This window comes from Zosterops lateralis, assembly GCF_965231275.1.
Source record: "Zosterops lateralis genome assembly, chromosome: 8".
Classification (NCBI taxonomy): domain Eukaryota; kingdom Metazoa; phylum Chordata; class Aves; order Passeriformes; family Zosteropidae; genus Zosterops; species Zosterops lateralis.
The window spans coordinates 13,082,106-13,105,074 of record NC_139768.1 but is presented as its reverse complement, the minus strand read 5'-3'; the positions used below and the strand labels follow the sequence as shown (position 1 = coordinate 13,105,074).

The 22,969-nt window shown below is 37.7% G+C and overlaps 1 protein-coding gene across 1 annotated transcript; it reads left to right on the top strand.

Moving 5' to 3' along the window:
* The first annotated feature begins 952 nt into the window (after window positions 1–952).
* LOC310912125 (uncharacterized protein) lies at window positions 953–22,531 on the top strand. Its single transcript, XM_083866384.1, has 12 exons — window positions 953–1,017; window positions 1,819–1,895; window positions 7,461–7,536; window positions 10,932–11,063; window positions 11,922–12,045; window positions 14,385–14,445; window positions 14,548–14,594; window positions 15,051–15,126; window positions 15,997–16,098; window positions 16,631–17,545; window positions 18,344–18,454; window positions 19,579–22,531. Exons 2-12 carry the CDS (start codon window positions 1,867–1,869, stop codon window positions 19,889–19,891), a joined length of 1,986 nt encoding a protein of 661 aa, XP_083722510.1. The 5' UTR covers window positions 953–1,017; window positions 1,819–1,866; the 3' UTR covers window positions 19,892–22,531.
* The last annotated feature ends 438 nt before the right edge of the window (window positions 22,532–22,969 follow it).

Below are 22,969 nucleotides of genomic sequence, written 5' to 3'. Positions count from 1 at the left end.
AAAGAACTCTGCTCTCACCTACGGTAATGGAAATCCACACATCCTATTACTGATCTACACCAGCATTGTTAGTAACAAAATGTTGTCTTCTGTCCTTTTCAATTTCTACTGACATCCCAAAGTCTCAGTGTGAATGATTCAATTAAAAATATAAGTGCTGATGTTTTGTAATTATGTGATAAATTTTAAAAAGTGAAATACTACTAACATAAATATGCAAAAATGAAGAGGTATGATCTGTTTGTACTGAGCACCAGGGGGACTCATCCAATATGGAACACATCACAAGCAGTACATGGAAAGGAGATTTTTAAGTTCCATAAACGAGGCACCTCAAAACTGCTGCACCAAAGCACTTAGTGAAGGACAAGACTGAAGGGAGTCTTTGGGGAAAAAAGATACCACAGAGCAAAGAAAAACACAGTCGAAAAAATATGCTTAGAATATTTAATATACTTGCTCCATGAGCCATAAATGATACCGTATCAAGTGGAAATAAAAACATATTAACAAGCAAATTATGACGACCAACATCACAAACAGCTGTTTCACTGTAAATGACGGTGTTGAACTTTTCAGAATGTTCCTCTAGTACTGACAACCATCCTGGCTGCCCCACTGTCACCAACTCAGAGCAGCGTGCAGCGAATAATCAACTTCGAGAACTTTAAAAACGACAATTAATCGGCTTAAGCAAGAGAGACGATTAGCTGGTTATGAAATCTACATCCCCTGCACATCCCTGACTGCCGGGGCGGCTCTATTTTGAGCCATTTATGCGGAGAACAACCCGCCACCGGCGCTCCCGAGGCCGCGGTGTCGCTGAGGGCCCGCCCAGCCCCGCCCTGCGCATGCGCGGAGCCGCCACCGCCCCTCGCGCCATTGGCCGCGCGCCCCGCGCCGCGCCGCGCCCCGCCCCGCCCGCCGCCGCCGCCGCGCAGGCGCAGTCGCGGCCCTTTCGGGAAGGTTCTGTGTCGCACCAGCCTTTCCTTCCTCCGCCAGGGAAATCCTGTCCGGGTACGGGCCGCCCGCAGCCCCGCTCCTCCCCGCCCCGCCCCGCCGCCGCACGGGCTCTTCCCTGTCACCGTCTGCAGCCCGCGCCCTTCCCCTCACAGCCCGCCCGCCTCCCTCCCTCCACAGCCGCCTGCCCGCCCCCCGCAGCCGGGCCGCGACCTCCCCCCGCCCCGGTCTGTGTTTGTCCTTACCCCGTCGAGCCGTGGGCCGGCCCCGCGGCCGGGGCTGCCCCGGGGACCTGCGGCTGTGAGGGGCGGCCTCACCGGCGTCATCCGTGGAGCGGGGGCATGGGGGCCGCTCCCCTCGCCCCCCCGCCCGGCCCAGCCCGAGGTCGGCGGGCGCCCGGCTCCCAGCGGGATGGAGCCGTCTAGGTCAGGGGGGAGCAGGTGGTCCTTCCATTGCTGAGGTGCCGGCCTCGCCTCTTGCAGCTGCCTGGAGGTTCTTCTCGTTCTAACTGGGAGCGCAAGGGCGGCATAGACGGCTCCGAGCCGCAGGAGTGGGACAGAAGGGACTGCCAGGAAGACCTTCGTGCCTGCAGCGCTGCTGCCAGAGTTAGAGAGAAACCTGCCGCCTCTCCTCTCTCTTGTGATCACCTGGAGAGGAGAGGTGAGTTGTCTTTCCCTCTTGTCATGCTCTAGCAGTGGAGGAATAGGCTAGCTTGCAAGGTGCAGAACTTGCTCAGGACGGCTTCAAGCCCCAGCTGGCTGCTTGGTTTATTTGAGACTCAGCCCTGTGCACAGGCCCACTGATGGAGAAAGAGATTAGCACCGTGTTAACCGCGCGGTTCTCTCTCCTTTGCTGCAGTGCCCACTTTCACCGCTGCCTCCTGCTCTGCCTGCTCCTGCTTTCAGCATGGTAAAGAAGAACACTATCCCCGATGGGTAAGTATCCCTCACACTAAGCAAGAGGCAGGAGCGGGCATCCCACAGAGAGGGGCACTGACTGCCCCAGGCGCTTTCTTGCCTCAAGCATCTTCACCACCTACAGACAGGTAAGGTAGGTATCTTCTCCAAGACAGGAACAGCCCAGCCATTCATCCCCCAGGTGAGTATAATGCTCCAACCTATCTGTGAACACTTCTCCTTCATCGGCCACACAGTTTCTTCTTCCTAATCTTTTTACCCCCAAGTGTATGTTTCCTGGGGAAATGGGAGAGTAGTCCATACTCCTAACTGGTCATGTGCTTGCTGCTAGGAATGGCAGAAGAGTTGATAAGATGGGAGCAGGTGGTTGCATGCATAAGATCAAGGAATATTTTTGTGAATTCAGATCCAGAAACATCCCGTGTTTTTGTTTTTAACAAGAGGACGACAGAAATGTTGTATCAGCAAAAATAATCCCAAATTAACCCAAATGCACCATACAGGCTTTCTGATGACTTGATTGGGGGTGCATATGTGGACCACAGAGTGATGTCATTTAAAACAGTTACAGCTCTATTCTTCAGCTCTAATAAAGCCCAAAAAAAGAAGTCTAAGTTAAGAGTGTTAACTCATGTGTTCTTGGTAACATCAGTACGAACTTTTTGGATAGGAGGGTATGCTGAGGTATAAAGACACATTGTAATGGGGCAATAACTTGCAATTTATACATTATTTGAGGAAGGAATTACATTGTGCTGGTTTCAGGGAGAGTGTGAAGTAGGTTTATTAAAAGCATTCTTAGGAGGAGCAATAAGATACAAAGAACACATATTCCTGTCATATTTGTTGGTTTAAAAGCAGTAAATAGAAACAGAAGATGAACAGAATTTAAAAAATTAAGAAGCTGAAGTTTTTTCCATGGCTGACAAACTCAGGGATTAAAATAAGAAGAAACTTTAAGAAAAGCTGTTTAAGCATGTCTTTCTCTGAAAATTTTGCTGAAGTTTCAGTTACATGTTGGAGTAAAGTGAGCTAAAGTGGTTAGTTTTTTAAGTAGTGATTCGGAAATCTGAAAACAATTAATTGTCCTTGTTTTCTTCATCCTTGGAAATTGCTGCTAAAACTTTGAAAATCAGGTGCTCATTTCTCCATTCTTATCCCCCTCCTCCCTCTTGCATTTGAACTAGAGAAGCTTTCAGGTTACATGGATTTCTTAAATATGGAAGAATCAGTGGACTGTACTTTCGACTTCTACAATTGGAAAGTACTACCTTTCAGAGAGAGAAACAGCTTGACAGTATTTGGTTATAAAGTTAGTATTACCTTCTGACAAAGTGCCTGACACTGAAGTGCTTTCCACTTTTTCCAGATCGTTTTTATACTGCTAGGAAACAAAGATAGGCATGCACAGTATCAGGGGTTTGGCAGTAAAGAAGGTGAAGGCCCTGTCAGCCCCTCAGTCCCATGCAGCAGGATATGGATGTCACCCTTGTGCTAGCACAGCATGTTCTTCACTGTCAGTTCAGTAAGACAGGAAGACATAGAAGGGAACCCTGGAAGGGAATTAATGAAACTAATTTGAGTCTAGGTGATCCTGCATATGCATTTTACTGGCCCCAGAAACAGTTGTTGACAGAAGTGAGATTGTGGTACTCTGGAGCACGAGGACAAGTTCAGACAGTGCAGACTGTGGAAGTACAACCTCAATCACCATGTTGTAATAGCAGTACTCTAACAGTAAGTCTTTTGGTTTAATGGTACTGCAAGAAATAAGGAAAGTGACACTACACAGTGGCATCTTTTAAGATTGTCTTCCTGTTAGTGCCTTAATTCTTAACACTTTCAATCCAAATTTCATTATGGTAATTGAAGCGATACAATAAATTGGATGTTTCAGTTAAGGTAGTAGGTAGGAATAGTGCAACTAAACAAAAAATGGTGAAGCTTTTTTTAGGACAAGGGGTAGTGACTTTAAGGTTGAAGAGGTTTACATCAGATGTAAGGAAGGCATTTTTCACTGTAAGGGTGGTGATGCACAGGAATGGGTTGCCAGGAGAAGTTCTGGGTGCCCTTCACTGTGAGTGTTTCCAAGGCTGGTTGGATGGGTCTTTGAGCTGCCTGGTCTAATGGAAGGTGTCCATGCCTGTGGCAGAAGAGTTGGAACTAGATAATGTTTAATGTCTATTCCAACTCAAGCCATTCTATGATAAAGAAAAACACTTTTCTTTTTTACCAGTAATGTCTTGGAGCAGAGCTATGGTGTACTGTCCCTTGCAGTCTCAAACCTACAAAGTAGTGCTGATGAAGTAATTTTGTAGCAGAACGAGACATCAATGTAAAAGAGGGGTTCCAGTGACCCCTGGCATGCAGTTTCTACATGGAGTCAAGTTCTGGTTCTTCACAGTGTCTGGAATGGTTTTATCCTTCAGTAGTTGTACACTATGATGTTTTAGTGGAGAACCAGACCGTCCAAGCTGCATAACAAGTCATAAAATACTGTGATGTTTTTACAGATTTATACTCATTTGTGCTTCAGCATCCAAAATCCTGCTATGGGAATAATTACATAAACTTCAATTCAGTTGTGAAGAACATCTGCAGAAATGTCACCTTCTGGCATGTTTCCCTTGAATAGTATAAAAAATACTGAGTGGGATCTTTTTGTTAGAAGGGCAAAGCTGAATTATTTTTGCCTATGCACTGTAAACATGCTTCTTTAACTGAATTTTTCCTGTCCAGACTTAAAGCATCAGCATTTTATATTAAGTACAGTGGCATAATGGATTATGCATGTTCAGCAGTGAGTGAGAGGGAAGGATGATATTTTATTTGTAAAAGTATGTAATCAGTTTTGAATCTGGTGTCTGTAGAGGTATGGAAGTCACTTGGAAAATCAGTCTGCATGTGTATCATGCAGTATCAGTAGGCAAAAGAAAGGAAAAGAGGTTCCAAGTAGTATTTTCTAAATTATCTTGCTAGAAGTGACAGTATTTCAGTAGTTGTTAAAGTAAATCTTACTATGAATCAGTTCTAAACCAGAAAATTTTACTGGAAATTAAAGCTTCCATATGATGTTAATAATGTTAATGTTAAAATAAATTACAAAAAAATATTTTTTCCACATCTGGCTCTATTAAAACTTTAAAATCAAAGCAGATAAAATATGCAGCTGGATGTAATCCATAATCAGTTTCTTTATGTCCAGCTTGTTTTTCATTCAAGCCTCTGTTAGCTCTTAGTCACTGGTGGAGGGATGATGGTGGTGCCAAGTCTTGTGATAACACCTGAGTCCTGCATTTCTTCCTTCCACTCCTGTTCAGGCAGGGTACAGCTCACGTGTCACAATCTCATTCAGACTTGCTGAAATGCTGAGTTAAGTCTTGGCTCCTGTAATTCCTGTTTATGTGACTACCTGTGGCTTGTCTTTGATCATTTCTGCCTTTATCTCTAATTTTTCTGTAAGAGTTTGACATCCAGGCCACTTTTAATTCCCAGCCATGTTCCTTTGTTGATGAAAAGTGCCTTCTGCTCATTTTCTACCATAGACCTGTCAGCAGCTTTTGAATTTCTTGCTGACTGTGCAGATTATTTTATTTTTTTCTGGGAGGATTTAAATGGCTTTAAATACAAGAGAATAAAACCCCAGGTTTATTAAGGTCTGACAACAAATTTGGTAATCCTGGGGTATTGTTCTGTAAATCCCCTAATATGAAAAAAGTTCAGAATTTTTACAAAGCCCTTTTTACATTGTTAATTTAAAAAAAAAAAGATTTTAAACCCTTATTTTGATGCTTTCTTTTTGACTTCTAAATGCTGCTACCTATGATAATTGTGGTTTATTTCCACTCATAGATTTCCAAGAGAAAGCAGGTTAAAACAGCACTGAATTTCTGATCTTAATTGATTCATGTACAATTGATATCTCTTAAATAGAAGTAAATGGAACATAGTCTCAGATTTTTGTTTTCATATTTTACAGTAAGCATAAAGGTACCAGACTCCAGAGTTTACAAACTGGAAAATTCACTTAGGAAGACTTACCCTGCAAAAAATTTAGGAAAAGATTTTATTTGAAACAGGTCTTAGTGATCTCATCTCTAGCTTGCCCTTACACTTTCTCACCTTCTGTCTTCTACAGACCAGCTGTTTGCAACAGCCCTCCTAATGATGAGTTATTACTCCTTTGTTGCTTCATTTGTTGTCCATTAATCTAAGCACCTGTATGTCTGCACTGTGAGCCTCTTGGCCTCATGATGAAGATTACAGAGAGAAGTCAGTGCTGAAGACATGGCTGTAGGAGATTGTTACGTGATTGCTGAGTATCAGATACTTTGGTCACCCTGCTTTGTGTTTCTTTTGTTACTTCCAAGCATCTCTGAATGGTGATGTTATTTATATACTATGACAAACATAATTATAGGTGTTTCATTGAAATTATTTCCATCCAGCTTCTAGTTTTATTATGGTCTGATACAGGAATTGCAAACAAAGCAAAGTACTCAGTGGTTAGAATATTTTAAAATTAAGTATTCAGTTTATTTCATTAAATGGTGTAGTTGAATGAACATCAGAAAGGAATCTAGAAGCCGTTGGATGCTCTCTTCAAAGGGAGAGATTAATTTAAGCATTAATTCAGAAAATTGCAAGGGAATGGACACCAGTGGTAAAGAATCTAGTGGAAATGGTTTGTATTTTAATAGTTGAGGTATTAGCCAAAAATGCAAAAAGCCTGTGTGGATTTTAACTCATCCAGCTGCACCTTGTTAGGTTATGGAGATAATTTGCACTTGCAGAAGAAGAAAAAATAATGGTTCTAAATTTAGTCAGTTACCTCTTTGAAGGTAAAATTGATCTGCTGATTAACTTGTTTTCCTCTTCAGATAATGCTTTTCATCCTTTTTTGAAAATTGAAATCTCTTAAATACTATATATCAAGAGCTTTTCCAGTACAATGTAGAACTTGTTCATACCAGTTCTTAGTGGATTTGGAATTACAAGTGTTTTGTTACTTTTGTAACAAGTCTTCCTAACAGTGATTTGTGGGAGGTTTTGGTGTGATGGAATATCCTCTGTATTTTTCAAAATGGTGAGAGAAAGTTCAACCAAGATTGTTTCTTTGAAAAAGAAGCATATTAAAAAGGAAACATTTTTGGAAAATACGGATTATTTTTATTGTTAGTGAAAGTAAACTTTGCATTTCATGATTGTCTTCCTTTGGGAGCTTTTTTAAGGAGTTTAATTCAGTCAGATGCAAAATGTCCACCAACTACAGCAATGCATTTTTACCTGTTGAGCCTTACACATCTGCTTTGCCTTGTATTATTGGTACTTGTTGGTAAATGTTATCCTACCATTTTGAGGAGAGGAATTTCTTGGAATTTGACAAAGAAGGAGGAAAGGAAAAAGACTCTTTTCAAATGTTCTGGTGATACTTTGAAACTGCTTCATGGAATAATTGCATATTTGGGGGACTTAATTGTACTGTATGATAACAGCAATTTTTATGTGCTTTGTTCTGTGGGTGTCTTCTGTTGAATGATGCAACTTGAAAAGATGTAAAAATTAACATTTCTTTCTTTACAGATGGCGGAGTTTGACACCGGTTGGACAGCCCATACCAGGAACGAGATTTATTGCATTCAAAGTACCTTTAAAAGGGGTATGTATAAAAGTAACTGCAAACTGGCTGTATTAGATAAACTGCAAAAGTAATGAAGAATGACTATACATGCAAATTTCAAGGAAGTTTTTAGAAAAGTATTTATTGAGATTTAGGCCTTTCAGCCATCTGGCTTTTAAAATAATATTCAATATTTTTTCTCATTTTTCCTTATATCTAACATTACTCTTTTTATTTATCTTTTAAAAGTAATCATGCTTTTAAATCAATCAGCATAATTAATTTGTTCACTATTAAGTGACCTAAATTGATAATCTTATTTACTATCTTTTCATAGCTGCTTTAAGAAAATCGAATGGAACAGCTTATGATATGAGTAACAATCTAGGCAATGTAAACCAAAGTATTATTTTATGGAAATTAAGCACTCACTGAAGGATACCAGCCACTGCAGAGCTTTTAAAATTATAGATCCAGATTGGCATTTCATAAACAAAAAGCTTCAGTGATCTGGTGGAATGTATTATACCTAAAAAAGAAGTCTTCATAAAGAGTTCTTCTATTTTACTAATTAATAAATTAAAAAGTACTTTTATTAGTATTTCCTTTAGAGTCTAACTAACATGAAGTGCCATCCTAAGCTATCAAATACACAACTAAATAAGCTATTAAATATTTAAATTCTTTGATTCTAAAATATGTGGAGGTTGTCTTGTTGAGGCTGTTCAGTTCCTTAGTGCCTATGCCTTTTTGGAGGCATAGGGCAAATTAGTATTAATTTATACAGAAGGACAAATAGGACAAGTGCTGCATAAATTAACTTTTACAAGTCCTTGCTTTAGATACAGAGGAAATAAAAGTTTCTAAGCACTTTGAAAGAAGTGACAGTGGCCTGATATAACTGTAGCAGCTAAAGGGAAATGTTATGTCTAAGCTTTTGTGTACAGATTGCTCTCTGGTATTCAAACACAAAAATTTTGGTTCTTTAGGTATGTTACTACCCATTATGTTTTTTTCAGTCAGCATTCAGTTCAGTTTCATTAGGACGTGAAATGCAAGATTTGCTTCCTGCAGCTGCTTTTACAGCTTTAGGATGATGGTTTGGTTCCTTGGACACCAAGGGTCTCATACTTAACATGTCATGTTCTCCAAGATGTGGATGGATTGTACAACTGTCGTGTGATTTTCCACCAAGACTGCCAGTCAACAAACCAAGCTGTGAATTCAAAATCCAGTAGAGTTATATTGGCTTCTTTGCTCTTGTCACAAGGACCACTCCACATCAGCCTGTTACTCATTTCCTGTTCTGCTGATCTCACTGGGCCGTAGATCTCTGTTCTGGGAAAGTGTCTTGGCCAGACTTAAAGTCTGGTACCCACGGATGCAAAATCTGTAACATTTGTCCCTTCAGTTTGTTCAGTCTCAGCTGTGCAAGACAGAGAAATGACAAGTCTGCCAGAGACCATATGCTTGGAGGTCATGGAGTTCGTGGCAGAATAAACATAAAGTGTGTAATTGGCTGGACTGGGATGTCTTTGCAGAGGTGGTCAGTAAACCTGTCTGAAAATGCTGGAGACCTGATTGGTTGTAGTTTGTTGGAAGTTCTGTTATTTATTTAATTGGTGGAACAGACCAATTCTTAAATGTGAAGCAGTTAGCTACTTTGCTGTGTATTAGGAAATCAGTGATTGGTGATTTCACCCAGAGGGAGACAACATATTTTCGCTATTTGAAGATACAGGGTTGTTGTCTTAGAAGATGTGCTGTTAGTCATGTGTTTACTAAAAGATTGTGTGTTTACTTGGAAGGATTTTCTGTCCTTCCTTTCAGATCACTATTATAATGTTAACAGGAACACTGAAGGGTAATAAGAGTAGGGCAAGTTATTTCCCATGCCATTAGGAGGATTGTTAGAATTGGTTCAGATTTCTCACATTCTCAATGCCCTGTTAAACACCTAACCTACTGAATACTCAGCAGGAGTTTTTCAGAAAATTCCTGCGAGCCTTTCAAAACATAGTGTTTCACAACACATTTAACTGTCTACTCAATCCATATGTTTGGAGATAACTTATTTTTGTAAATTACATTCCTCCTCAGTTTTTGTCATGTCATATAGTAAAAATTCTTTAATGTTCTACCATAGACCTTTTGCAGATTCACCTTTGTCACCTCAAAGTTGTTCAGTTTCAGATTCTACTAAGAGTCACTGCTGAGTAGCGGTGACATAACTGACTCATGTTCATTTTGTTTAAACTTCTACAACCTCCACTTTTTTCAGCAGTGCACTGGTGTCTGAAATACATAGGACTGAATACTTTATTACATCCTTTCTATCCTCCTCCTCCTTTCAGCTCAAGCTTCCTAATCACATACCAGCTTTGATCTGACTGCCCTGCTGCTTATTGTTTACTTGGGTTTCCTGTCTCTGTTTCCTGACTCGAGACAAGGGCTTGCTAGCATTTTACATGAGAATCTGTACAGTCAAAACAAGGAATGGTTAGTTACCCTGTAGCATCCGTGGTTCTAAGAAGTATGTGGTCTGTGGCTGCCTTCCTTTCCAATAGTTCTGAGTCCAGTCTGCTTGAATTTCTTGTTGATGAAGGAACTGACAGGTTGTTGAGGCTGCTGCATCTTTTGCCACTGGCTTTATTGGTTCTGGCTGAGCCTGTGTCAAAAGGCTCTCACAATGGACAAGTGCACTGTTCAGAGAAAATCCAGTCTTGAGTATATGAGGCATTTTCATACCTAAAGTGAAGAACACATTTCAAAAAACACAGCTACAATAGGGTGAGTAAACATTTTTCTCACTGTTTCTCAAATGAAGTTAATTATTCATTATCCACCAACACACAGCTTTCTTAGTCACGATATTTAGTCTTATTTAATATTCCCCAGTGCTAAATGACATGTAAGTACACTCTGACAAGAGGTGAAGCAGGGATAAAAATGTCTGCACAACATCTGTGGGAAGAAAGTTAAACCTTTAGAAATGAACTCTGGTATCACAATTTCTTAAGTTTTATGTGAAATACACTCTTAGTTTTGAGTTATGGTACAGGACAAAATTTGTTAAGGGGAAACAGATTGTAGTGTTTTGCTTTTTAGTGTATTTAGTTACATAAATATATATATACATGCTGCATTTTTCAGAATTTTTGTGTCTATCAAATTAGTGCTAGATTTAATAATGTTTGTTAACAGTGTACAAGCAGAAATACTCACATTGCCTTGCATTTTCATTTAAAAAGGAATACATAATTTTTCACTTTTTTTGGTTCCTCCTACCTGTATAATACATGAAGGTGGTTCTGATAATTAAACACTTTTAAATATTAATGTTTCCTAATACTGATCAAAACAGTATTTGAATATTTCAAATGTCTTGTTATAGAACATAAAAAGAAAATACTGTTTTTCCATTTTCTTTCTAGGCAATTAACCAGAGGCTTACCCCAACCCAGAAATTTACACCAAAAGACTTAATTGCCGCAATGAAAGCCCTAAATGTGGAGCTTGGATTAATTATTGATTTAACATACACCACACGATACTATGAAGTTAAGGTAACAAAAGTCTAATAAAAATGTAAAGTAATTACTGCAACTTTTGTTTTAAAGTGTTTACACATTTGCTTACCTTGAATTGGAATAGACAAGCCATGTAGACTAATTTTATGTCTCCAATAGAAAATAAATGTTTTAGCACAGAGGAGATAGCTCGTTCTCCCAGCTAGTTGCATTTATGGCTTATTAGGATTATCGTAACTCAGTAATGGATGAAGACTTCAGTGCCAGGCACTGCACAGAAAGTGCAAAAGAGTTATACCCTTTGTCCTGAAGATATTTTCATTTATCCCTAGGTGGTTCTTTTTACTGATCCCTTTTTACTGAGTGGAATCCACTAAAGAAGGTGTACATTTTTAAACTACTTTGTCAGTTTAGAAGTTTGTACCTGTATGGTTCAAACAATTGTGATTAATCAGCCTCCCGTTGAAAGGAGAATAAATGGTGGTGTTATAACAGAATGCAAATCTTTGCACATGGCCTCTAGGCATTAAGGGAGTGAATTTATGAGTATGTACATGACTGTGGGTAGGAGGGACAAATACTGCTAATAATTGTAAAATGGGTTAGAATGGAATGCCAGGCATCTGCTCCCTTAGTTAATGTGCAGCCTTATTAGCAGGGATAAATAAATCTTATGTAGGAACTGTTCCTTGTCTGAGATGGTCTTTAGTATAGAAATGTTACTTCTAGTTCCAGAGACTGTATCTCTGTAGAGTTGTGTCAAGATTGTTTTCAGTTTCTGTTCAGGATTTGAACAACTGGTTTACATTGTCATTATGTTAGATACTGCTTAAAGTTTGTAATTATTGCAAGACTAAAGTAATTTTTACCATTGCTTTTTTCTTTTGTTGTTAGGATTTACCTAAAAGTGTGCAGTATAAGAAACTTTATACTATTGGACTTGAAGTCCCCGATAATGCTACTATCCTACAGTTCAAAAAGTGGGTCAGAAAATTCCTTTGGGAAAATGCAGGAAATGGTAAATATCTGCATCCTATGCTGTAAAAAAAAATTTATTTCAGTACTAATTGTGTCATTTACTAATTTCAATATTCAATAAAATTTATGACACCAGGGATCTCAGGCTTTCTACAGCACTTTCCACTTTATTATCATAATGAGATCCATTATGCAAACCACTACATACCTTTTTTTTCAATCAAAACATGTCTTTTTCAAAAATGACTGGTAACTTAAATGCCCTTCCTAATAGTGTTAAACTTGCGTTATGTGGCAAAGTAGCTGCAGCAAGGCCTTCCTCTGTCTGACCCAAAATGTTCACCATCAATTGAGTGTTGTAGCTGCCAGCCCTCGATGGATGTTTTAAATAGCAGTGGGTCTCTGATGGTGCTGGGCAGTGATACGTGTGAGCAGCTTCAGTCCATTCAGTCTGATGTAGTGTTTTTTTGACTTAAAAGCCCATTATTGCCCTCAGATCTGAACAGTTCTTGAAAATCTGATTACAGACCCATTGTCAGTGTTTTGACAGTGTGGCTGTGCTGCTGTTTCAGTGTCTCTGCAACAGGACAGTTCTTGCTGAGATTGGATAAGGTGCTTTTTGTGAAAATAAATTAGTCTATGTTTTGACACAATGTGTTTGTAGCTTTAAACTTCTCACTTCTTTTGGTAGTGATTCTTTGTAGGCAGATTTTACCTGTTTATTTATCCAATAATGGTGGACCATTCTTTTAGGCTTTTTCATGATATTTGCTCTGGCTCCTTTGGCATTCTCTTTGAGAAAGTAGAGATATTAACTGGTAGTAACTGCCCAAGTGCATTCAGTTTTTACTGCAGAGCATAACTAGGGTCTTGCTGTGGGTGATCAACTGTTTTGTGAAAAAGTTCTGACCTAAATTTCAGGTATGAGAGCCTGAACTAAAACTACTGGGAAGATGAAAAAGTACAAGAAAAATCCTTTGTCCTTGCTCAGGCAGTTAGTTCGTACATTCTTCCTTGGCTCTTTTTTGGCTTAAGGAAGTTACCTGGTGATAATTAGTTTTCTTTTGATTTGGATCTCGTGCTTTTTTTGTGTGACAAAGAATAGTGTGTATCTGAATCTGATCTTGAGAGAATCAGTTCTTGATTTGTTTCTGGATATTGACCTGCAGTTACAGCTCATAAGGGCATTTTGGCAGAGCTTATGTAACTTCTGACTTGGGAGAACTTTACCCCTCGTAATTTGGCCCGTTTTGTATAATCCCTAAAATATTCTTTTTACAAATATTTTTTGAGAAGGTGGGGCTTTTTTTAGTGTTTGGGTTGTTAGGATATCAACTTGTAATGAATTTAAGTGGCAATTTAACTGTCGTGATCTGTTGCAAACACTTACATTTTGTCTCAGTTGTTTTTTTTGTCATTCAAAGGTTTATCAATGTCCTGTTTCAAAGACCACCTGTCAGTACTGCCTCTGCCAAAACTTTGTTCTTCAGATTATGATAATTTTTCTTCTAAAATCTTACCTAAAACTCTTCATCTGTTATAACTGATCTATTCTTTTATTTATTCTTTTATAACTCATTTATTCTTACACGAGCTTTGCCATTTAAGTATCATTGTTCTCTGTCCTCACTATTATATTCAGTATCTCAGATTTGGCATTACAGACTAAGACAAGCTTCCTTCTTTTATGAACATCATGCTAGCCCTTTTTATATATATTGAACTTGTGTGTTTTTCATTATACTTCAATATGAATATAAATAGCCCGCATGGGGTTTTACCAGTACATTGCGTGATCATATTAAAGTTTCCCTATTACTGTTGGAAGGTTCTCATTTGAAACACCCTAGCAATAGTAAGTTAATCTGCTTTTTAGCCTTTGGCCAATTAGCATAATCTTTTTTTAAAAGAAAAGATTTCTGTAGAGATTACTGGTCCTTTTTTTTCCCCATGTATTCTATACTCCTAAGCATTTCATATTTCCAAGTGCATTATATGTAAGTTCCTCAGTTCTACATTTGCTGGTTGAAATTTGCTTTCAAACTCTTATATTGTTCTTTTTCTCCTGTTACTGCAGCAGCTGATGCTAAGTGCTTTACCTGTCATCACTCTTTCTTTTTTCTACATTCTGCAGAGTCAATCTCAGCCATCACAAGTTTGGAAGTAGTGAGCTAACAGCTGCTAGAGCTCCAGCATGGAGAGGACATGAGTCCTATCTGGATGTGTCTCTTGTTTTACTGGCATGACAGTAGAATTTGTAAATAGCAAGCATTATTTATCATTAATTTTCTAGAAAAGCAGAGATTTTTTTGTATTGTGCTAGCTTTCTATTAATTTCACTTTCTGAACTATTTCCTAAAGACTTTCCTTTTTTTATAGAGAAACTCATTGGCGTGCACTGTACTAATGGAATTAATAGGACTGGCTACCTTATATGTAGGTAAGGCTGTATGAAAGGGGAAATCATTCTTCACAAAAAGTAACATCCTTATATTACTCTGTATTCCGTTTGGGACAATAACATAGTCGTATTTTTCTTCAGGTATCTTATAGACGTTGAAGGCTGGGATCCAGAGACAGCAATTCAGAGTAGGTATATGGTTTGAACTAAGGCACATGTCAGGTTGTACTTCACAATTACTAAAAACTCAGAAATACTACAATTCTATTTTAGTGTCTTTTCTGTAATTTCATGTGCTGGCTTATATAGAAGATCTTATATCTGACTGTTGATTCTATTCCAGACAGGACTTGAGCAGTAGCAAATTGACAGCATAGGAGGAGTATGTTTTAGATGCTTAATATTTTTTTTTTCTTTTTTACTTGGAAGAGTTTTCAGTCACAGTTTGCTACCACTACTAGTTTGAGGTTTTGAGTTGTTTTTTTTTTTTTTTTTTAATTCTGCAATGATGCCAGCTTGCTGAAATTCTAACCAAGTTAGAATTGTTTCAAATTCAGCATCTCATGGGGAACAGAAACTTCCCTTTCACATTTTCATGGCTCAGTCTGACCACATTTCATTAGACTGTATTTCTTTTTCTTTAGCTTTTGGCGATGCCAGGGGTCATCGCATGGATGGCCTTGTGTATCTCACAGATCTCAGGACACAGCCAATGCGAAGGTAAACACTTTTGTTTAGTCATGTGCTTAGGATTTTCCAGTATGTCCCCTGGCATTTTTAAAAGTTCATTTTTAATTAAGCCAAAATTAATTCCCTTTTAAACCTTTAATATGAGACTACACACAGATGTAAAATATATGTGTAGTTGTTTGTGTGTTCTCAGATGAATAACATTAAGTGCAGTGTACTTTGTTCATCTTCTGAATGTATATGGTTCAAAAGATGGTTTTTTATCCGACAACTACTACTGAACATTGTTGTGCTTTTATCATACTGTGACAAGTGTATTGAGTCTGTGTTCTCTCAGAAGCTGCAGGGAGCCACTGCAAAGATGTCTTTGTAAGCTCTGTGATCTGCCTGCTTTTGTTGGCACTGTAGGACAAGATACTAAAAAACAAAATAGTGGAACAGTTTTAAGAATAAAAAATACATTAAAGTGGAATATTGTTCTCATCCCCTCAGTTCATAGTAGTTGTATTTCTGATGTTTAAGAATGTTATGCTTATTTTCTTCTCCTAAGAACAAACAACCTTTGTCTTCCTAAGGTATTTGTGCCAGCGATGCCTCATAGCAGTAAATTGAATTTAAAATAAATACCTGAGTGATTTGTTTCTTTTTAGATTAATCAAAGGTCCTTTGTTTTGTTTTTATCATTGTTTTCATAGTCTGTGCAGGATTAAGTTGGACTCACATCAGATTTTTAAAATAAATTTACAAGATTAATATTTTCTAAGTTTTCTGTAAGTTTTATTTAACATAAAATTTCTGTCATTCAGAACTGAAGAATTTTATGGGAGTGGGTTTTTTCTCTGTCAATAGTATGCTTTAAAAAAGGAAGCTTACATGGGATTTTTTTTTCCCCCCTGTTAGTAACCTTGGAATGGATGTATGGGATGCAGATGAAGATATTGTCCCACCACCACATGCAATGGAAGGATCTGTAGAGCGGTTCCCAAATGAAGATTTTCAGGGGTAATAGGCTGAAAAATAGAATTCAAAACAAAACAAAAAAACAATCAACAAAAAAAGAAAACCCACAAAGGAAAATAATTGTTTCTTATTGAAAATACCATAGATACCCAAAGGAGATTTTATTAATATAGCCTACTCATGTAAAATGTATTTACAGAATTTGACAAAACAGTGACAAAATAAGGGAAAGAAAGGGAACGTATGCTGTTAGAAGTCTGTAAGTAATTAGTTCACTTAGGAAAATTCAGTTTTACTTTGCTTGTTCTTTTTAATTATTTTACAATAATGTGCAGTTATTTTTGAATCACTGGTTTTGCCTATTTAACAAGTACTATAGAATTATAATTGAATGTTTTTTACAGGTTCTGCTTTAACACTGAAGGGTTTATAATCTTACATACAGTTTGCATTATTAGTAATTTTGATACCTTCTTATTTGCAATGTCTCTCATGTAGATTCTTGGTTAAAAATGAATTGTTTTCATTAATGACTTGTGGCACTTTTAAGTATATATTCAATACTTCTTAACAGATCTGGGAAACGATTAAGAATTTACGATGACCACTCTCACAATGAGCTGCAAGGACAGATGCAGTTGCGGGATTTTGACTTCATTAATAAGGGGCCTGGACAAAGACGAAGACCATTTCATGACCATCAAACTCAGGGTGAAATAAGAGCATCAGTGCAGATGAGAAACTGGGACTACAATAGGGGACCAGAACAAAGACAAAGAGCTTTCACTGATCACCAGTTTTATGATGATTATCAAGAAGACACGCAGCTGAAGGACCTAGACTTCAGTAACAAGGGACATGGACAGGGTTTGAGATCTTTTCATGGACACCAATTTCATGATGATTTGCAAGCAGACAGACAGTCTTTTGACTTCAACAGAGGCCGGGAACAAAGGCAGAGATCTTTTCCTGACCATCCATCTCCTAATGATTTGCAGGAAGACAGGCAGTCAAAGGATTTTGATTTCGGAGGCAGGGGCCATGGCCAGAGGCGAAAACTGTTCCACGACCACCAATCTCGTGATGAATTTCAAACTCAAATGCAGTTAAAGGAATTGGATTCTGCCAGTAGAGGTTCTAGTCAAAGACTGAGATCCTTCCATGACTATGAGTCACATGATGACTTGCAGACACAGATGCAATTGGAAGATTTTGAATTTAAGAGGGGTCGTGGGCAGAGGTTGAGACCTTTTGATGATCACCGTCCTCGCAATGACTTAAAAACAGAGGTGCAACTGAGAGATTATGATCATAAAGCTCCTGGACAAAGGCATAGACCTTTTCATGACCCTCAGCCTTACGATGGCTTACAGGAACAGACTCAATCAAAAGATTTTGATTATGGTAATAAAGGGCATGGACAAAGGCCAAGACCTTTTCATGATCATCCAGGTCACAATGACTTGCCACGTGAATGGTGTTCAGACAGGTAAAGCATCCTTGAGCTGTAAGAACAGAATGAGAGAATAAAAGTGTAATCCTCAGCAGTTTAAACTTAAATTAAGTATTTTTTTTAATAAATTATTTTAGAATCAATTAATCATCCTTTTAATATATAAATGATCAGTTCATTAACTTTTCTTGTTTGGACTTACAGAAGGGTTTGATGTAACTGGAGTGTTGCAGCTTCAAAAGCCAGTGTTTTCTTAATTAGAAGGTTGTGCTGCTTTAAAATTTATGTTTCCTTTACCTTTTAGTCAGCTTAAAACAAAACTCTTGTCCCACTTTGTTTTGTACAGAATCTTATACTTAAAAAGAAATCCTCTGGACCAGAGAAGGACATGAAATTTTATTTTTGCCCTCAGCCAAACACAGCTACGAGGAAGTTTGATTTGCCTTTGTTTATTCCATGAGTTAATAATTTGTTAGAAACCTGCTTCAGAACTTGCATTATATTCTCACAAATGCATATATCACTTACCAGTAAACCTATTGGATTCCGACATATTTCAAAATACTTTAAATATTGCGGAATGTATTTCAGATTTATTGGACTAGTTAAGTTTGATTTAATTGGTTCCATTCTCCAGCTAAAACAGAGGATGTTATTACAGTGAAGCATATGTTTTTGAGGTATTAAATTAATAGTTACTACAGTTTTTATTAAAAATTTAAGTAATTTTTATTAAAAGAAGAAATATTTTATTTTGTTTGATGTGTATTTTTTTCCCAAATCTTACAACTGATGGCAGTCTTCTTAACATGCAATTTTTTTGGTTATTTGCAGAAGTCAGTCCTTTTCTTCCCATGAAAATGTACCAGAACCTTATTTCTCCTCATCTCCTTCACATCACAGAGATTACGGGTCTGATAATGATGACTTCAACAGAAATTACAGGTGAGTATATCACATATCGTACATTATTTTCTGACTTACCTTTCTAGTATTACTCCCTGTGTTCCTCAGCTAAAAAATACAAATTACTGCACAGAGTAAAAATCTGTGTTCATATTTTTGCTTAAATGCAATTTAACCATTGGATCTGAGCACTGAGCAAATAATTTGTGGTCCATTGGTACTGAGTTTTTAGTGTGATTATTGTGTGGCATAATCATCGATGTGACAAGCACAGTTCAAGCTAATGAACTACATAGTATGGAAATCAGGTATCAGTAAGCAAAAAACCAAAACACAGATGCTGTATTTAACTCTTAAGCACTGTGTACAATGAGCTAAGGAGTTTTACTGTGCAGGGTGGTCAGACACTGAACTGGGTTGCCCAGAGCCACTGTCCCACATCCTGTAAGAATGGACACAGCCCCTGTACAAACTCATCTAATGAGACTCAGTTTGAGGTGACTCTGGGTACTTCTAGAGATCCTTCTAGAGATTCCAGTCTAAGCCAATCTATAGTTCAGTAAGGGATAAGATTTTAAAATTTTAAAGATTGTTTTGAATTGGCTTTATACACCACTTACTTTACCAAGTAAGAAAGGTATTTGAGAGTAAAGAGAATTGAAACGTATATATATATATATTATATGCGTTTTTAGATTGTTCCATATGTATTTTATAGGAGAGTGAGTCTTCTATTGCAGAAGAATTAATAATGAAAATATTCTCCTAAGTATATTATTGCCTCTTGAGACTATGTACTAGAGAGCTATTGTTACCTATTATACACAAAATGAAAACACAGACTTAGGAAAAAAACGTCCCCTAGGTAGAGATATCTTCAGTAAACAGGTAATTTTAATTGTAAACAGCACTTGAAAAAAAGCTTCCTCTAGTAGAATTACTTACTATAAAGCACTGTAATTTTAATCACTAGATTTGGAAAATTAATACAAACAAGTTTGCAATATCCACAGAGAGGATTTTAATTTCAGGGGGTAAAAACAAGAATGAGAGTTTGAATTGTTCTTTCAGTGTTAGACACAGTTAATTTCTACTGGTGGCCATCAACAATAAAGCAACTGGTTTATTTCTATGAATTTCACTGTTGATCCTTGTTCTTGCAGTAATCGACCACATTGTTCTGAAGACAATAGGAGAGTGCATCCCTCAGAGGAATTTAGTAGAGGAAAAAACAGATTTGCACCATACTCTTCACGAACAATGCACCCATCTTCATCCATACACCAAGAAAATAGTTTAAGAGACTATGAAAGAAAGCCTTTTCAGGGTGAAACTACCAGAAGCATGGAACAAAGTAAGAGATTACCAGTTTTAACAGTTGATTACAATTATGGTCTGCCACTAGATTGTAGACCTGAAGAGGAAGAAAGATCACATTATGATTTACCACCAAGAGACCACTACACCTGGAACTGAATAAAAAGGACAATGTTTGCTCTGCTTAGAATTGCTTTTACCCATTTTATTTTGTATGTGGACCAATTTTTTTTTAAGCAAATTAGTTAAATGAAAATTTCAGTAGTAAAGAACAGGTCTCTATTGTAAGATTAGCTTCTACTGATGTTTGGTTCCTTAAATTTATTAGGCTGTATTTGTTAAGTGTCGTTGGAGACAGTGTCTCTGTACACATGGAATTAAAGCAGTCCTTCCTTTAGTGAAATTGCAACCCTGAAACAAACAATCCCTTAAACAACTTTCTGAGTGATTGTGTTTGTTTTTTGGTTTACAGTTCTTTAAAAGTATATGTGGTTTCCAGATGCATAATAAAACACTGCACTATCAGGTAGACTAGCATTGAAATTATAGGGAAAGTAGTTAGAAATGAATGAAGCCAAGTTATGTCCAGTTCATCCTTTAATTTGAAAACAGAAGTTTGAATTATTGCTAACAATCACTGCAGCATCACAATTTACTTCCATGTTATCTACACCATCCACTGGACTGACCTAGTTGCATTCTTTTTCATAGCAGAATTTTTCCCAGATTGCTATGAACACGTAAGCAAGTGGAGTTTGAATATTCTAAATGTCAAACCTGCTTTTCAGTAATTGGAATATCTCATCCTGACTGTGTATTTTTTCCCTGATCCCTTAGGTTATCTCTGTTTCAGAATAGCCCAGTGCAGGTAAATTTCACTGTTTCTCAGCAACAGATCTAAGGAAGGTAGGTCATGTGTGTCACCTTAGCTGTCTCCACTGGCCAAGGGCACCGCTGCCTATGCCCTTAGACCTTGTTTGTCAGTCATGTCTGTCCTACTCCACAGTTCTAGTTTTTACTAGTTTCTTCTTACAGTAGAGCAATGCAATCAGAACAGCAGATTGACTTCTTCAGGTGAGCTCCTTCTAAGAGTCATGTCTTGAACAGTCTCCTGAACCGCCTGTGGCTCTCACAAAGGTAGTGCAACAAACAGTAACTGAATTTATGCCACAGCTGCATAGGAGCACCAACAGCTCCTACTATGATAAAGAAATCATTTCATAGGATGGAAAACATGTTACTATAATACTTAAGTAAATTAAAATACCTACATTTTTCATTATTATTACATTTTAGTGAAGTAATACTTTAAAAGACAGCACAATAAATAAGGATAAAGGTAGGCCATTATATTAAAATAAACAACTGAATGCAAGCTACTTTAGTCATAAGGTTAAGACACTGCCTTAAAAATAAAGCTTTAAAGCATCAAGCAGGAGAGCCAGAGGGTGTAGGTATACAGTAGAAAACTGAGGAAAAAAAGCATTCCTAGCCAAAACCCAGAAAGTTGGGGTTTTTTGCCTTTTAGTGGCAGAACAAAACCCAGATTTCTGTATTCATGGTTCTGCATGAATACAGAAATAAGAACTAGATTGGAATATCTTGTAACTCCTGTTGTTTTGTAACACAGGCAAACAGTTCCCCTAGTCAAGGGACTCCATGGATATAAATTCATACTGCAAATGCTTCATTGCCTGTGCAACTGGTAGAACAACTTGGGCTTTGTTCATTGTACAAAGTAAATAGTTTTCTCATTTTCACAGCAGCTTTGTATTTCCCATTAAATTGTATTTGCCATCAAATCTGATGGTGAGCTTCATTCATGTGGTCTCAGGAATGAAGCTCTGTCTATATAAACTGGTTGTGGAACTGAACACTAAATGTTAAGAAAAGGCATTTGTTCCTTCACTTGCCTTTTTTTTTTTTTTTTCCCTTTAATTGAGCTGTAAGATGAGAATCTTTATCTAGACTACTTTATTTGGAAGCAAGAAAGATCTGCAACATGGGCTACTATAGTGCTAGATCCTTTAAAAAAAATCAACAAAAACCCACCCTTCCTGGCATTCTCCAGCGGGGACCCAAGAATTACAGGCTGATAGTACAAGCATTTGTTTGAGGTTTTTTCCTACTATGTATGCAGTATTTATAAAGTGAATAAAGAGCAGCAAAGATTTGTCCTTGTATTTTTGTTTTGGGGTTTGTTATTTAGGATTGCAGTGACCCTGCAGTCAGTCATTTGCTACTTCAGACTGGAGAGCTAAAAGCTGGTGCACTGGAAAGCTCAGTGAAGCAGAATGTGGCATAAGTTAGGACCAGCATCAGCTCTTCCCAGCCCTTGTGAGTTCCTGCAGGACCCTTGGAGGGTTCAGATGCAAACAACCAGGTGGTGCAATTCCTGTTATGTGACAAAATATACGTCACTTTCCTACCTATGTTGAATGTCCCTCTTCAGGGAATATTGTTTGACATGATGTTTGCAAAAGTGGTTTTGAGAGAACTATATAGAAATAGACATAGTTTTGTTTGTTTTGTTTGTTTATAATTTAGGATAAGGCTTTCTACCCTATTGTTCCTAATGGAATTAGGCAGAACTAAGCCCACATAGTACATTATGAACTCCAGCTGACATTCATCTCAAATTCCACAGTTGATTCATCACTGTATATTCACATCTGTACTATTTAGTTGCTAATTAAATTAACATGGTGGAGAATGAAATTAAATTAACTATTTCTTGTTTTTTAAGGGAATATTGTATTACAGCAGCACTCATAAATAAAACACAATACTTTTATTTATTTATTTCACAGTTGTACAAAAAGGTCATAAAATTTTGCTGGTCTCTTTTGTGTATGTTCTTAGCAAAGCTAGAACTAGCTCTTGTGTTACAGAGCATAAAAAGCCAGAGAGCATTGGTTTCCCACTGTCCTGAGTGTGAAATTTTGAACAAAAACACAAGAATACAGAAAATCCAGATTGAGCACAAAATTACTTAATGAAGTTGTAACATATAACTGTTGAACTCAACTCTCAGAAAACTTCTTTTTTGTTGCTGTCCCTGAAGTCATGTTTTTATTGGGTTTTTATCAGATGGTGAAGCCTTCGTGCCAGCTTGCCCTGAGCTATGATCATCCTCAGTTAGGAAATGTTCAGGGGATTCCTGAGAAACACTGAAAGTTCACATGAGCTCTGTGCAGAAGGCTGATTCCCAAGAATGGCTTGGGAAAAGGAGAGGTC

Excerpts from the sequence above, each read along its gene's own strand:
- LOC310912125 (XM_083866384.1), top strand. The coding sequence starts at position 1,867 with ATGGTAAAGAAGAACACTATCCCCGATGG. Across the intron at positions 7,537-10,931 it reads TCAAAGTACCTTTAAAAGGG|GCAATTAACCAGAGGCTTAC; the intron begins GTATGTATAAAA and ends TTTTCTTTCTAG. Across the intron at positions 11,064-11,921 it reads CACGATACTATGAAGTTAAG|GATTTACCTAAAAGTGTGCA; the intron begins GTAACAAAAGTC and ends TTTTGTTGTTAG.